Below are 18013 nucleotides of genomic sequence, written 5' to 3'. Positions count from 1 at the left end.
ATAATGCATGAGAGTTTTCTTAAAATATTTTTTAAATGGTATAATTTTCATTATTATTTTCCAGAGATCCCTGGATGTAAGTACCAGAGATTTGAAATGATCAAAGTGGTGAGTCTCATTCTAATTATTAGATTCAGGTTTCAAGAAATTATGCTTACTTTTACAGTTTATTCATCTTCTTAAGCTAATAAGAGAATAAAACTTCATTTGTTATTTGACACTAACTTGGGTTGGAATATAGAGTTTGTTATAAAGAGAATGAACCCACAAGCCCTCCTAATAAAATCTTGTTTATTATGCTAAAGTATAGAAGGTAGATAAAACTTGTGTAAAACATAAGTGCATTTTGCTGCTTATCTACTTAAAATTTCCTGTGTTTTAGTTATGTCATTATTACAGCATCTGTGACAACTTATTTTTATCATTAGCTGTCCCAACTTATACTCAGTTTGCATCATGACATTGGAATGTAATATGTTATTGCCCTGGAAATTATCTTCTAAATTTACAATAGAAATTAATCCAAAAAATTAGTTATCACTGCATTATTTCACGTGGGTTAAAATACAGGGAAAATATTCGAAGTAATAATAATTAGGAACTAGGACAGCATTCAAAATGGTATTTTCATGGAAAATCCAATACAAATCCTGATTAAAACCTAACCAAGCAAAACACTGCAGATTACCTGGATTCCAATTAAACGTGACAAATGAACACTTGACAGGTTTCAATTCCAATTCTATTTATGTCACAATGATCCATTAATACTGAAGATGAAATTACCAGAAAATTCAAGCAATACAATTGTACTTTATAGCTAGACAGTAGTTTGAAAACTTGGACCCAACAAAACTCTTACTCAAATGTCAAGTGCTACATTTGGATCACCCGAAGTGAATCACATCTCCTTCTGTCATTACCTATAGATCAGGGCTAACATGAATCACAGCTAACAGATGACAAATGGTTATATAGACTGAATTTCAAGTGTCAGTCACATATAAAATCAGGAAAAATCAGTTATATTATGATGGTCCTTGCTGTTCACAGAACTGAAAACATGGTTATAAAAAATAACTAAAAACCTCTTTGGGAAATTTTTCTCAGTAAACTTTCTAGTGTCTTAATAAGCTCACCTGTTAAGTTTTCCATGAAATATACGTTTCCTAAAAAGCAACCAACACGTGCTTGTCATATATAATTATGTTTATTATTCATCATTTCTTGCTTTTTTTAAAAGCGTTGAATCCCCTTAAACTCAAAAAACAGAAAATAGCATTAAAATGTGATTATAATGCCAATGATACAAAGTCCTTTCTATTAATATAGCTGACATCCAAAAAATAAAGACTTAATTGTACCTTATGTTGTTTATAGTGACATAACTACTTTTTAAAACACAGAATTATATGATATCATCAAACGGCAACTGCAGATACAGTAATGTCCTTAAATTAAATTAATCCTGCCTTCCTAGGTGTGTCTCTGTGTGTGTGTGTGTGTATGTGTGTATAAAATATTATTACAGTATTTTTAATTTAATTTTTACTTTTGTGCAAAGCATTTCTAACATATTTGTCTTAAGTATATATTCATAAGCATTGCAATTCATACGAAAATTTTTATACTCATTTAAAAAATACTAAAAAAAATGAATTCTTAAAAACCACATCAGACTCCCATCCACATAAGCACACACCACCATACACACAGATAAGCATGCCTTTATAGCCGTAAGGCAAATGCCTTTTAAACTCTGGAGAATTAATCAAGAGAGATATCAGTCATAAGACCCTGATAGTGTATCTTCTCACCCAGATAATAATGTGAAAAATAATTTTTAACATGATTTAGGTTAGCAATAATTTCACCTGGGGTCATTTATGATATATTATTCTCTAATGTTGGATTTAAATATTCATTGGTAAACTTCCAGGAAAACAAAAATCGACTTTTTCCTGCATTAATATGCTCTATTTACATATCATCACTAAAGAAACTGGCATGTAACAAAAAGTTAATGTCTTATTTCACTTGATGGAGGGGATGACGAAAGAAAGAAACCCATTTCAAGTTTTCACTAGAGATAAAATGTGTGCGGTTTTATCTATCTTCCCCTACGTGTAATCAAATCTCTTTTTGTATTTGAAATAATAATAAAATTAGTCAAAACTTTACCATTCCATTATTCGACACAAACCTATTCCTCAGGCATTTACTGTAACCTGAAATCCAAAAAATAAATCACCTAATTGTCTTTGGGACTATAAACAAATGTGAAAAGCTTAAAAGCATTATTTGCAATCAAACTTTATAACTTAAAGGAAAATGTATATAAGTCCAATTGTGTGGTAATTATGAGAATCATCTCACAACAGGATAAGAATATAGAGTATAATTTGCTTTCTTCCCTTTACCTTGCACAAAAATGAATAAAACCTTCTAGTGAAATGAGAGAGGAGTTCTAATAGTATTTACAATATATTTTGGAAAATAAGATAACACTGTTCTCCTTCATTGACTCCATATCACTCGAAAAGAGAGGCTTGAAAGTGCATTTCTAAATACCTAGGAAAAGAAAGAGTTGAGCAGGGTGTGTTTATTGTCATTTCCTTTCACTAAGACTGGACAATTGCAATTGAAGAAATAGTTGCATGACAAAAATGAATAGAAGAAAACAATAACACAAGATCTTTCTCATTCGCTATTCTTTAGGTATTATGCACTAATTTAGTTTTTTTTTCATTTCAGGTGCTACTCTGATTTAGTTGTAAAGGTGTTTATTTCGGACAGGCTGTTTTAAAATGATGGTGCAAGTTTGGTGAATTTTATCTAGAGAGTTATGTTCCTTTATTTGGCATTTCTGTACTTTAGCAAATATTTATTATTTCAAATAAAATAGTTTTAGTGTCAGCTATTATATTTTGGTTTTAGACTGACCTTCGCGAGTCTACTTATTACAGCTCACTAGCGTGATTGTGTGTGTGGATGTTGTGTTTGCCCCTACCATTTTCCATATGCTCTGCCTCACCAACACTGCCATCCGGCGTGGTCCTTTCATAGTTGTCCTCTGGGAGTGGAAGGGCACCCAGTCTTGGCCCTGATGAACTCTTACTGCTTGGTGTTTCTGACTCCTCCAGCCCGCTGTCATAGCAACTCTGCAGTGACCCCTGATGTGGGTCCTGAGGCTGACTCACAACAGAAAACGTCACTCTACGAAATGGCTGTAAGAGAAAAGATTCTGAATGTCACTACGATATAAGATTGTAAATGATCTTATTAAAAAAACATAAATTACATACATTAAGGTCTACTAACGACTAATTCAATACAAAATGGTTAGATATGTTGTAATCTATTTGGTTAACTCTGTATTATCTGAGACAATGCCTAGAACTTAGATTTTATTTTTGAAAAACTGAAAATTCCCTTTCTGAAACAGAGATAAGAAAACAGCAATTTCACTAAAACACACATTTAAATCTGATATGTTAGTTCCACATAGTCAATCTTTTTCTATTCTGTAGTCTTTACTTCAAATATGTTTTTCACAAATAGACTCTCTATAAAAATAATGGTTAGTGATTTTGGAAAGCAGTAAATATTTGACTAATCCATTGTAAGAAGACTTCATGTTTAAATACTTCGATATAATAGTTTAAAATTGAGTGTTTTGGCAGTTAATTTAAACTATTAAAGTTACAGCTACTAAATAGGAATTTAGATGCAGTGCTAGGAAATTGCAATATATTTCTTACTTCATTCATATTAAAAATATTACCTATTGACCTTGAAATTGTAAGAGTAGTATTGAAACAATAGAAAAAAGTTTCCTTAACCAGGGAATAAGAAATAAACTAAAACGTTTAATTGTATGTGCTTACTATTACTGTTTTTGTATTTATTCAAAAAAAGTCACGTCACGTACAGCCTTTAAATTTATTTAAAAAATACTTCACCTTTGTCTAATTTGACCCCACAATTTACTATGCTACTGACATTGGCTGGACCAAATTCTTACTCTGTGTAAAATTTACAGATTATCATAACTTCAAAATAAAACAAAAAAATTTTAGGCACGTTAAGGGAACAAACTAATGCCATGCAGTAACAGTGCTTTGTACACATGATATTGGAAAAAACAATATAAAAAGTTTCTGTAATATCCGTCTGAGATTATTCTTGGCAATAGTTGTATCCATTAAGCTCTTGTATGATTTGAAAGTGGCATAAATGTAAGGATTTTTAAACTTGTAACTCAGACTGGTTCTTTCTAATATAGAGCATAAAACTAATGTTGCCAGAATAGTGAGAAAGATAAAGAACCTTTTTTGCACTTTCATAATTTGAATACTAATGGTACAAATCACTAGTCACAACTGGGACCAGTAGAATTTTTTAAATGGTAAGAATTATCTACACATGATAGGTGATTAATGGGAAAGCTAAGAAGAGTTGTGACATTTCCCCCAAATTTATACATTGGCTTTGCTAAAAACAGCACATGCTCCCACAAATCTTCCCTGTATTTTGTTGTAGATAGAAGATTGGCCAGGAATATTGGCTATTGTTGGTATTTCTGACCCTGTACGCTCACCTTTCGTGTACTTATTTGGAATACACAGTCTTCATAAAATCTTCTTTTTCATTCTAGTTCAAAATTAAACTTAGGAACTGCTGAATCTTATTGTAAAGGGTGAACATTTAAAGCACATTCTCTTCTTTATAATGTTATGCTGAATTGGAACTGCAGCATTTAAAAACAATTACAAAATATTTCTAGTGTTTTTTAGCATACACATCATGGACCAAAATTTACTGTCAATAAGCTTTCTAAAAACATTATCCTTATTTCACTAATAACTCTTATATCTGTTTACAGTAGTATTATTGTGATATTTTATCTTATATCTAAATAAATATAGAAATCCGTTTGTATTTACCATGCTTTATCTTATGTGTACATGTTTTCTTTAATTTTTTTTTCATTTATCACTCCCAGTTGACTGCAAACTATCTGTGATTTGTTTCATGTCTTCGTCTCACCTTGGAAATGAGACCACTGACAGTCTCCTAAAACCACATTGTTCTGCACACAGAAGTTACTCACCAAATACTATTGAACAATGATATTTTAATGACAATGTTGAATTTAGGAAAGAACACCAAGGGGCATGCAGACATATTATCACTTCAAGACAGCAAAGAGTTTAAAAAATATATATCTATAAAAAGAGAAAGGAGGGTCACATGCTGTTCTTAATTCCATTTAATGACTCTAAAATCTTTTAGAATAAGTCTTCGGTAACACAAGAAAAAGTTCAAAATGAATACAGAAATACATAATTTATACTAATAAATTGACAAAAGGAAAATAAACAAATTATGAGAAATGATATTCCATTTTGATATAATAGGAAAGAAGGTGATGTTTGGGTGAAGGTGGTAATATCAGAATCTGTGCTTAAATGCTGGTTCCGCCAAAAGTAAGAATAGGATAGCAGAGAGATAGGTTGATAGGGTATACTTGCAATGAAAAATGTCAAAAATAAAATAATGATTTTTCTATAATGTATTATATAATAACTGCAATGAAGTTGTGCGTCTTATTTTCTTGATTTCCTACCCTATTTTGACTGTGAATTTTTTAATCTCCATGAGTTATTTTAGGTTACATATTAAATGTAATGATGGAAATAAAAATGTAATTTGAAAATACTAAGATCAATATATATACTAACAAATATTTAAATTCATGAATACTTCCTTTTTGTATAAAAAATTTCTTCATTTAAAATAATATCTGAATGAAAGAAAAAAAATCATTCACAATAAAAGTCTAAAATAAAGAGTATCACACAATGGATCATAACATATCCCATCTATCATTTTTATCTGCATTTTAAAATATTCCATTAGAATTCTACAATACAATATCAGTATTATACTACTATCTACTAAACTCTCTTTTGATAACTTTGAATAAATAAAATTCTTGTGGTAAAGTATTTAAGTCAGCGATGTGAACCAAATTTGTACAGAATCCTAAATTCTGAAGGAGAACCTATTGATGCAAGAGTTAATCTTTAATTCCAATAGTAAATCAGACATGTACATTTAGATAGAGAGAGAGATAGATAGATGATAGATCGACAGACAGACAGTTACACAGAAAGACATATATTTACACACCACCGTTCATCATCAGGTTGGGCCTAATGAGAGGATAGGTTTTACAGTAGAAGTTATGACACAGAAGTCATATTACTTATATATTCCAGAAATATTGACTAAACCAAATATGTAAAGCAGTTTATTGGCTGTGTGACAGAAAGAATGAGTTTGCATTCTATATGTAACTGTCACTTTGTAAATTACTGACACTCTGAAGTAGAGTGGTTTTAAGTGATGGTTCTTAAACCTAGATGTGCCTTAGAATGATCCAGAGAACTTCTGAAAAAACATAATGCCAATAACTGGCCTCGATTTAAACCCAGTGAATCAGTGTTCATGGTGGGGCTGGATATCAGTAGTTTATAAGATCACTCCAGGTGACGAAGACGTACAGAGAGGAAGGAGAAACCCTACAATTGAACAACATATGGAAGCAAGTCAAAAAGACCCAACTGCTCCAGGAAGCCAGCTGGTCCCCTAAGTGTCCATAGACTTCCCTGGGGGGTCAGTAGAACCATGGTTCCATCTTGAGATGTAAAAGTACGAACATGAAGACATTTAGTGACCTGAGGTATCTGAGGTTTGTATTTTTCTGTCTAGAGTGATAAATGATTTGTGTCCTACAAAGACAAACTGGTCTTTCCAAAAGAGGAACAAGTGGAAGAGCTTGAGAAAGAGTGTCAGCCTTCCAGCTCTTTGAAACTGTGAAGATGTGCTTGAAAATTGAATAAGCATTGCAAGAAAGAGGTCTCCAAGAAAATCATTCCAAAAATTGTGTGTGGGATATGTGTGAGAATTATAAACAGGAGGGAGCATAAATCAAAGATTTTATTTAGGCAAATGAATGATCTAATTGAAGTTGAAGACATAATCTGACAGTTCCTTGCAAAAGAGAAGTTAGAAGAAGTGTTGAAAGCAGAGGAATTTTCTAAGAAAGGGTGAACTATGGAGAAACAGCAATGAGAATGGGCAGCAAGGCCATTCTAGAGCAGGTCTGTGTGGCTGATTGGATTCGGTCATTAATTCACTATACCTACATTTGTTTTGCACACATTATGTCCCAGAGTTTTAAAGATGTTCCAACAATGATTCTACACGTTTAAGAAACTAAAGTGCTACCTATTTAAAAAAATCTTTGTCACAAAGTTCATTTATAGTTTCTAAGAAAAGCAATAAAGATCAGATGCATATTCACAAATATATGAATAATGATAAAACTTTTAGTTTTATCCATTCTTAATTGTTAGATTGATTAAAAGGTAACCGTCACACCATAATAGTGGATATTATGTCCCATAATCAGAAATACTTAAATATATTTCCCTTCCATCTACATTAGCAAAATCTTCTAAGTTATAACCTGCACAATAAAAATGGGTTGCTTTAGGGCTGGCCCCGTGGCATAGCGGTTAAGTGCGCGTGCTCCGCTGCTGGTGGCCCTGGTTCAGATCCCGGGCGCGCACCAATGCACCGTTTGTCGGTCCATGCTGTGGCAGTGTCCCATATCAAGTGGAGGCAGATGGGCATGGATGTTAGCTCAGGGCCAGTTTTCCTCAGGAAAAAGAGGAGGATTGGCATGGATGTTAGCTCAGGGCTGATCTTCCTCACAAAAAAAAAAAAAAATGGGTTACTTTATTTGATAGGGCAGTGGCCAATTTCAGAAAAGGGAAAAGAAAGGAGTTGAACCTTGGGAATATCCTATTATACACAATACTTACAGTAAATAAGAAAACATAGCATCTGGGTAGGATTGCAGAACTTTCCCCTTGGAGTCCATTTCTTATAAACTAGTAACACTACCTTTACGGGGCTTTTATTTGCAAGGGTATAGGACCCTAAGGATGCCACTGGAAAGAACTTCAGGTTAAATCTCTTTCCCTATTGAATATTGCTCTGTGTCTTACAGACAACTTTATTGGGAACTTTAAATCTGCACCTTCCCTTTTAGCTTCAATAGTTTCTCCATAAATTGTCTCCTTATCTGCTACTCACATACAGCTGTCTCAGTCACATCAATTATTTCTAAATAGGCTGAAAAGGCTTTTTTATTTTTTCCAATTCACTCAGTTATGTCCATCAAGCAGACTTCTAATGCCTCTCTTTGTCAGTCATAAAGCACTGAAACAGTCATGGAGCAGAACATTGCAGTATTATAAGGAACGCTGCATTTTATTTTTAAAGAGGAGCTATCCAAGACTGTGAGATCTTTCCTTGCAAATGAACAGTGCTTGATTAATCTGCAAACATTTTCAACCGGTGTCAGTGGCTACTGAACAAACATATTTAGGATTCCATAGTGCATTAGTTGGAATATATCTGGCAGAACCTTCAAACAACCTTTAATCAGGTCTTTAAACTTTATAGGGGCATCTTCCTTTGCTAACATCTCAAGATTCTTCCACACTTCAAACTGCCTTTCTTTCAAGTCAGTAGCAGATGAAAGGATATTAAAAAGAAACACGTTAAGGCATTTGAATTAGTTAACTAAATCTTTCACTTGGGGAAGGAGACGTTAAATAACTGTATTTACTTCCTTTGACTTGCATGCAATTACATATTTGCCATTATTGTTTATATTTGTGCTTCAGAAACTAAGAATATAGGTGATACTTTGTAGTTCTTACTCCAGTAGACCACAAACTATTTAATATTGCAAAAGAATGATGATGACAGCATTAAAATAGTAGCTACTATGTGTCAAGAAAATGCTATTCATTTTACTTCTGTTGTCACTTCTCATGCCATCCCTACATGGGTCATATTAATATTCTGACTTTGAAAACAAGAAATAAAATGAATTAAAATTTCAAACTAATGCAAGAAGTATGCAAGCCTAAAGATATAAGCAGGTCTCCTATTTTTTTTTTTCCCTAATGAAAAATATCAGTAAATAGAATAGCCAAAGCCTAAAACTCTTGGTAAGTGTAGGCAAATATTTTTTCGGAAAATTTCTAAAAAAGATATTATGCTCTAAAACACCAATTTTGGGTCCTCTATACTGCAGACACAATTGTTCGATCTGTTTTTTGCTCTTTTTGCTGGCTTCTATTGAACCTAGTCTAGGATTTGGGAAACATTTTCTATAAAGGGCCAGAAAGTAAATATTTTAAGCTTTGTAAGTCTTAGGTCTCTGCCACAGCTACTCAACTCTGCCCTTGTAGTGCAAAAACAGCCATTGAATATATGTACGTGAATGAGTGTGGCCAGCTTCCAATAAAATTTTATTTACGGAAATAGAAATTTGAATTTCATGTTATTTTCCCACCGTCATTTAAAAAAGTCGTTAAAAAAAATTTTTTTAACCATATAAAAATGTAAAAAAAAAAAATCACATGTAAAAAAATACAACTTTTCTGTTGTATTAACATTTTTAACTGCTATTGTGGACTTTTCAGCTAGTGTATGAAGTCCTCATAAACAGTGTTTATCCATTATACCTCTCTTTCAGTGATAGTGCCTTAAAAATAGTTTATAGTCAACTGTCATTTATTAGTGTGTTTTGATATTTCTTGTCCTCTTTGGAAATATCTAAACTAGGGAATCGGGAGACTTAGAGTCAAGTACTGGCTCTGATATTAGGAGTGAAATCTGGGGAAAAGATTAATTTTTCAGCTTTAGCATCTTCAACTTTAAAATAAAGTAATTATAGCACATGATATTTAATATCCTTTCCAGTTCCTTAATTCTCTGAAACTGCAAGAGGATAGGTATGTTGGATCAGTGAATAAATGGTTGAAATTGATGATTTTAAAGTAGACTTTGCTCCCCCATTAAGAAATTCCTTAGTACATGCATGGCCTTAAAAATATTAATACACCTTGAAATGCATTTATTCATCAAACACAAATCATGAATAAAAATATGCATAATAATCAAACATTTTAGTCCATTGCCTTAAGGAAAAGCTACAAAGATGATTTGATTCCCTCAGGCTTAACATCTTTGTGGAAAAGTAAAAACATTCTCGTGAATATCAGCTCCATGGTATAGGCTTGTCTAAATCTTCCCTATCATCTGAAACCACCTCTTCTGTGATTCCTTCTTTGACTTAACCATATAAAAATGTTAATTGAGTTCCTACACTGTGCTAAAGGATGCGAGAGCTCATTCATCTCTCAAATGTATGATTTGAATAGCAGAGGTTAGCAAAGTTGGTGTGAAATAGAACGGTGAGCGCATGCTGGGCCATGATTGGATTTCACCTCCCAATTCATTTGAGACTCTACATAGTCCCTTGTAAATCTCTATGTTTACACACACAGAGAAACAGGAAGGCGGAGGGAGTTCTAGTTAGGAAAAGAGAATATTGACAGGCAACTAATGAGAAAAATACTATCTTCACAATGACATTCAATCCAACAAAGACTTATTAAGCACTTGCTTTGTGCCTACCACTGTGCGAAAAAATCTACATGCTGCAAATTCAGGCATCAGGCTCAGTTGGGCAAGTGTAGATTAATCATACAAAAGCACTCACAGAATACCAGCAAAGGTTTCTTTTTCTTTTCTTTTTGGCATTGTGATAAGCATCAAAAGCTCAATTCACATGCTGCTCCGTTGCTTTGCATGACTACTCTACACACCCATGGAGTTCCAGAAACAGCTGAATGAAGTCGATAAACCTGTGTCTTAAACTACACAGTTGGAGTTATTCCGCAGCAGTTCAAGGGAGCAATGCTGAAGAGCCAAGTGGAACTCCAGTAGGACTCCTCAGGTTTCCAACTACTAAAACACTAGAAGTGAACAAATAAACAACAACAACAAGGACAAGAAATAACCTTTAAAAAGCTACTTCCGAAAATACATAGCAGCTTAGAAGCACAGATAGGAGCCTGCCTCACAAGCACCCGAATCAATTCTCCCATACTGAAATGAATGAAAAAGAAAAGTGCATTTTAGGATCCACTCAAACAGATGCTCCAGAATTTTTTCTTTTCTCTCCTTTTCTATCTTAGACATTTCATCTGAACTGCACCTGGTGAAATCTGTTTATAAAACTACATATGTTTAAAAACATTGGGTTTTCATATTCTATGGAATGGAAGTTTGTGTCCTTAAATAGCTTTCCTTAGTCTGGATGGATTAAAATCTCCAACAAGAATCAAGACAGACAAATGGAGTATGGCTCTAAAGTGTTACTTAAGCATTTAATTATTAAACTTAGTTGAAACCTACTTCTTGAACCAGAATCTTCTGCTACACAAGTGAACCTTCTGCTACTCAGGAGAACCAGGTTCCTCTGCCATCCCCACCACTCACTTGTTTTATCTTATCTGCACTTAGTTAAAAAGAAAAGCTACCAGCTACCAGTGTCCATAAGAAAAAAATATGTTCAATGTCTAGTATATGCTAATTTTCATTCCTTAGTACAAGTCAAATGACTCCAGAAAAATCAGTGAAAGGGGGTGTGGTAGGCAGAAAAACGGACCTTGATGATATCCACATCCCAATCCCTGGAACCTGTGAATAGATGAGCTTATATGCAAAGGGAAATTTAAGATCCCAGATAGAATTAAGTTTGCTAATCAATTGCCCTTAAAATAGAGAGATTATATTGGATTGTCTGGGTTGGCCCAATATAATCACAAGGGTTCTTAAAAGAAGAAAGGCGAGGCAGAAAAGGTTAAGGTGATAAAATGTGAGAAGAACTGTACTCACATTTGCTAGCTTTGAAGAGAGAGGAAGGAGCCACAGGCCAAGGAATTCAGGTGGCATCTAGAAGTATTAAAGGCAAAGAAGGGGGCAGATTTTCCTCTAGTGCCTCCAGAATAAATGCTACCTTACCAACACCTTGATTTTAGCCCAGAGAGACTCATTTTGGATTTCTGACTTCAAAAACTATAAGGTAACAAATTAGTGTGTGTTTTAAAACATTAAATTCCTGGTAATTTATTGTAGCAGCAATAGGAAACTTATACAGTGGGCCATGGAGCCTGAGGTATGGTGAGGAGAAAAGAGAAGTAAAGCAGATGGGCTTAGGCTTCACATTTCTGAAAGAGATTAGAGTTATCATTCAAATTTAAATTGGTGTTCCATTCCTGGATCACCCCACTTGCAGGCATTGAAAACTAGTGTGTAATTCTAAAAATTATACTTATTTTATAAAACACACAAATATATTATGTTGTATATTTTATGCTGAAAGTGTTTAGGGAATGTAAAAATGTTAAAATAATTTGTATAACCTTATTTTCACATTTATTATTCTTTTTTTTTTTTGATGAGGAAGATTAGCCCTGGGCTAACATCGGTGCCCATCTCCCTCTACTTTTTATGTGGGACGCCTGTCACAGCATGGCTTGATGAGTGGTACGTAGGTCCACACCCAGGATCTGAACATGCAAACCCTGGGCCGCCAAAGCAGAGTGTGCGAACTTAACAACTATGCCACTGGGCCGGGCCCCTTGTTATTCTTTTAATATAGTGAAAACACCAATAACAAACAAAACAAAACAAAAAATGAAGTAGACTAAGTCCCTGCCCACTTATCCATGTGGGGAAAACCACTTCAAATGTATATAAATTTAGATAAAATCAATCCTCTCTTATCAGATAACTGTCATATTTGGTGAAACCCATGGACTTTCAAATCCGGAAACCAGAATTTCTTTTCCTGACATCAACTATAAGTTGAACAACCCAGGGTCACTGACTTAATTCTTCTTAGCCAGGATTCAGCTTTTGTAAATATAAATGATAATCTCTCCATTTTAAATGTGCAATGAAGATCCAGTCTGATTTTATAAGTGTAACACAGTTTACATTGTAGAGTATTCTATACATGATAATGGTGAATTGAATCAAAATTGTGTCTACAGGCCAAAGATTTAGGAGCTGATACAAGCACTAAAAATAAGCCATGAACTTGGAAGAAATAAATTTTTCCCACCACATTAGCATCAAAAACACACTGATTATGAATGTCTTGATTTTCAAGAACAGCCTAATGTATACTGGAGACAGTTAATAAATCCTAATTGATGCCTATCTAGAGTTACCATATTTGAAAATATTGCCTCTTGTCTGCTACCTTATTTCTTATTTCCTCTTTGTTTTTTACTGGTATGTTAAAGAAACTTTTTAGGAGGGTGAATTCTTTGTAGAAAAACTGGAGCTTTTCAGAGAAAAGGAGAAAAATAAATTCACCAAATAAATAATAAGTAAGCATGTTGGCTTTTCATGATTCTTTAGAGAAATGAGGATATTCACAACCTGACCCTAACATGAGGACTCAAAAGTAATTCTTATACAGTAGGGCATGTAGTCAGAAACACTGACTAGAGTTTAGTTTCCATCCATAATTTGAAAATGTACCCTAAATTATCCAATATTTGCCATACATTATTTCAATATTAAATGCCACAGAGCAACTTATTTCATTTACCATCTTCTTGAGAAAAACAGTTGATTTATTAAACTTATAGAAAAGGGACATTTTTAAGCATGAGAGAAAAACAAGTAGGTCCATGAGACAATAATATCATAGGACAATCATATTTTATTACGACTACTACTATTTGGCTTTCTAATCCTGTTACATTTCATATTTAGAAGACACTTGGGAAGCCATATCTAAAATAAAATGTTTTTATTCCTTTCTTTTTTTTTTACCTTATGACTTTTTCAAGTCTCTGACCCTTTTTTTCCTGCGCAAGTTTGTATACATTGCCTTTTGTACACATTACTTCATTAATATCTTAATTTTGACTTTAGAAGCACTAAAATGATAACTCTTTGGGCACCCATAGTTTTTAAAATTCATTACGGCCTGTTAAAATGTTTGACTCAGCAGGGCTTCTGGCCCTTGGATCTCATTATATGCATTCCATGTATTAAGAAATAACACTAATAATAAACCATGTAGTTAAGGTAACTCTTGTATTTTGGGGGATACAAGATAGTCTTGGCCTATCTTTTTTTTTTTTTAATGTTTAACTTCAGTTTTTTAATGACAACTGCTTATATTGGCAGATTGTAAATTAAATAAAGATGGCATATATTATCTTCACCCAGTTTGATAGAGGACCCTGATGTAAAACAGAGATACATACTTAGACACTGCAAGAGTGAGCAAGAGACTTCCACACTGGAACAACTGATCAAAAGAAAGAGAAACCTTTCTAGGCGATAATCAATAATTGGTAGGAAACACTTCCCAGAATATACAGAAAGAAGGCAAAGTCTTCTTAATGATATAGTTCATAAAGTATCTGTACTTTAAATACAAGTGATATTCCCTAACACTCATTGATTGCTTACTATGTGTCCATTCAAAGCTTATTTAACTGTCACAATAACACTATGGAGTAAATGAGGAAACCAATACCCATGGAGGTACCTTGCCCACAGTCACAAAGTTGTCAAGTGATCCACAGGTCAGTTCTCACCGAGCTATTGGCCTTGATTGAACCCTGAGTAGTTGATAAGCAGACAATGAGACTTTTGCATATACTTACGAGAGTTATACCATACTTATATGGTATAACTAAACCATATTCTAGCACAGATGAGCTTATTAAAAGTAAAGGATGGTAAAAATTGGACTACACAAAAAACAAGTCCTCAGAAGAACAGTAAAGTCAATTATTTTAGCCACCTCTGATAAGAGTTTTTCATGGGTTCCTTGGGCTGAAAAATTAGACATTCAGACTTGAACTCCATTGGGCATTATCTGTAGCTTTTTTTTTGTTGTTTTGTTTTGTTTTGTTTTTGTTTTTGTGAGGAAGATCAGCCCTGAGCTAACATCCATGCTAATCCTCCTCTTTTTGCTGAGGAAGACCAGCTCTGAGCTAACATGTATTGCCGAACCTCCTCCTTTTTTTTTTTCCCAAAGCCCCAGTAGATAGTTGTATGTCATAGTTGCACATCCTTCTAGTTGCTGTATGTGGCACGCGGCCTCAGCGTGGCCAGAGAAGCGGTGCGTTGCTGTGCGTCCGGGATCCGAACCCAGGCTGCCAGGAGCGGAGCGCACGCACTTAACTGCTAAGCCACCGGGCCCGCCTCATCTGTAGCTTGTTATTACATTTAAGACCATTGTAAAGGACAAGATCTGTAGTACACCTTCCACCATGTGGGCTTAAGTAACTTTCCTAAAGTCCAAGAAACCTTTCTGCCTTGTTACACAGGTCAGCGTTTCTCAACTCTGGCTGCACATTTGAGTCACCTGGGAAACTTAAAGAATATCGATGCTTGGATTACATCCCAAAAGTTAATTTGGGATAGGGCTCAGTATTTACGTCGACTGGGTTGAAAATTCACTCTGATCCTAAAATAAAATGGGAAATCATCCTAATTTCAATCTACCTTGGCTGCCAGGAATCTCAGTGCCCAATCACTATTTATTTATAAACCTAAGTAGGGTAAGTATATTTCCTTATTCTTCACTCTATGTGGTTTTTGAGGTACTATTTCTATTTTAACGGTCTCATTATAAATGTGTTTTATCATAAAATGTCTCAAATCCTTTTGGAAACAGATAGCCTACATTTTGAAAACGATTACAGAAAAACTTAAAATGAGTGTTTCTTATCATTCACTTTACTTCAGGAAAAAATGACTTAGGTGGTATTTTTTAAAAGCTACAATACATTCTAGAGAAAGTAATTTGTAATTAAAATCAGTTATACTTGGAGTTTCGTTCAGAAACAATACAACTAATAGAGTTTTATTTATTAGTTAGTATGGGAATGATGAATACGTCATTAAAAACACAAGAAAATTCATCTTCATGAAGTTATCTAACACTTATCATGAGGCATGTAAGACATATTCTGCTCTTAGATTAGCAATTGGTCTCATACAACTAGTGATGGCTCTATTTTTCATCATCATGTTTCAAATGTTTATGGATGTTCCTGACTTTTTTTCCATATGATTATACACTAGTTCTTCCTTTAAGACTAGGAAATCCCCCTGTATAATCCCATCACTAGGCAGCCTTATGAAGCATTTCTAAAACCATGTCTTTACCACCAATTCCTCCTTTTAGCATTTCTTATGCCATATTTTTTTTTCACTCTTTTACTCCCAAACATCTCAAGTCGTTCTGATGTATTGCATCCACTATCTAGGACAAATTACCCTTCCTCTGTCCTGAGACTTCTGTGAACTGATTTGTGAATACCCATGATAATGGTAACCAAAGGATTTATGCATCGCCTTTTAGATGGTGTGTTGCTCCCCTCAGATAACACAGTGTCTTAATTAAAATACTTGGTGCATTAACAAAGTCTTTCATGAGTGGTGTAATCTTCAGAATTATATATCTGAAGACTGAGAGAACTTTGAGGAAAGAGATTGAACTGCTTAAATCACAAACACTTCACCTCTTCTTCCTTCAACTGGAAATAGCAATGGACTTTGAGTTGATACCTAAGCTTTCTCATTTCAATAGCAATTCAAAAACATTTCTTGATTCCTACTTTACTCACACTAGCTTTACCATTCGTCAGTTCCATAATATAAGGAAAGATACTTAATTCTTCTAGGTCTCAGTTTCCTAATCTCTAATATGGGGAAAGACTGGGGGCACTTAGAGTATAGTTAAGAGATTTAAGCTAGATAATCCAGTAAGTCCTAATCTCCAGTGTGCATGGCAATCACTTGGGAAATTGTTCAATACTCAAAAGCCCCCTAGCTCCACATTCAGAAAACGTAAAAAACAAATAAATAGATGATTGTCATGCACACCAAATTTTGAGAATCACTGATATAAACCACGTAAAACACTGAGCACATTATTTGTTTTATTATTATTATAATTGTTATCAACATTGTCACTATTATGGCTAACACCGAGATGCTCCTAATAGTAGGCAATAAAGTAGCAGTCAGGCCCATCCATTACCAGGAAATTTAGTTACAGCAAGAACCAGTACCAAGAACTGCAGTCATTCATTGCTCCTCCCACTCTCCCGCACAAACAAATGTAGGTGGTGAAGAGTTGGTGAAAAATGGCAGGATGTTAGAGTCATAGTCAAGTGGGTTCTAGTCTAGAAAAATCCTAGGGAAAGTTGAGGAGACAGATTTCAAAGGATGGAGTCAATAGCAGAGGCAAATCCAAAAAAGGACATCTTGGAAATTACCAGATGACTCAGCCTATTCCTGGCAGATGTGCTACCACTTCCCAGTGGATGAAAATCTTAACTGAAAGCAGCAGCAGATGAGAGATATCCTACCTCACACAGGGCAGGCTCAGATGGGATTAACTTTACAGGACATTAACTCTCCTTACATCTTGCAACACAGCTTTAAGGAACTGGGGATAATAAAGACATGGGAAATTAGGCAAGGAGTGATTATTTAAACAAAAATTTGCATATACACAAAATATACATGTCAGGAAAGTCAAAATAATGGCAATTTTACCCTTTAACATCTGAAATATTGCAATACTCCAATGGCCTCTCTTTAATAAACCTAGTTTAGCTACACTCAAAGTGGATGGGATAGGGACATCTTAGAATTTGCATTGTTCTAGAGAGTCATTCTCAAAATCTTTAGTGTAAGAGAACCCTGGGGTAATGGCTTTCAAAAAAATTTTTTTAATCACCACCATGAGTAAGAAATAAATATTGTATTCCTATCCCATACACACACACACACACACACACACACACACACTCTTCATAAAAGAATACTTTCCTTTACATCATGTAGTGCACTTTGATATATATATATATATATGTATATTTTTGACCACATTTCATCCCTTTCCATTCTCTTCTTTAATTTAAAAATGCTGGTAAAGATCCATTAAATTGATATTATAACCCATTACTGGGTCTCAATTGCAGTGTGAGAAAAAAATGGCACTTGTTAAATATGGAGATTTTAG

At 34.1% G+C, this 18013-nt stretch overlaps 1 protein-coding gene across 4 annotated transcripts in view; it reads right to left on the bottom strand.

Moving 5' to 3' along the window:
- PCDH7 (protocadherin 7) overlaps window positions 1–18013 on the bottom strand; it is a 396226-nt gene that overhangs the window by 210662 nt on the left and 167551 nt on the right. For 3 of the 4 annotated variants that reach the window (XM_087434162.1, XM_087434165.1, XM_087434164.1), the window contains exon 2: window positions 3011–3227. In XM_087434162.1, coding sequence (XP_087290288.1) covers window positions 3011–3227 — 217 coding nt within the window. The remainder of the gene's footprint in view (window positions 1–3010; window positions 3228–18013) is intronic. The other variant, XM_087434163.1, reaches the window with a different exon arrangement.

The sequence above is a fragment of the Ceratotherium simum genome, chromosome 8, assembly GCF_057802395.1.
Source record: "Ceratotherium simum simum isolate JZ-2026a chromosome 8, ASM5780239v1, whole genome shotgun sequence".
NCBI classification, from domain to species: Eukaryota; Metazoa; Chordata; class Mammalia; order Perissodactyla; family Rhinocerotidae; genus Ceratotherium; species Ceratotherium simum.
The sequence above is the reverse complement of the archived record's forward strand: the minus strand, read 5'-3'. Positions and strand labels throughout refer to the sequence as shown.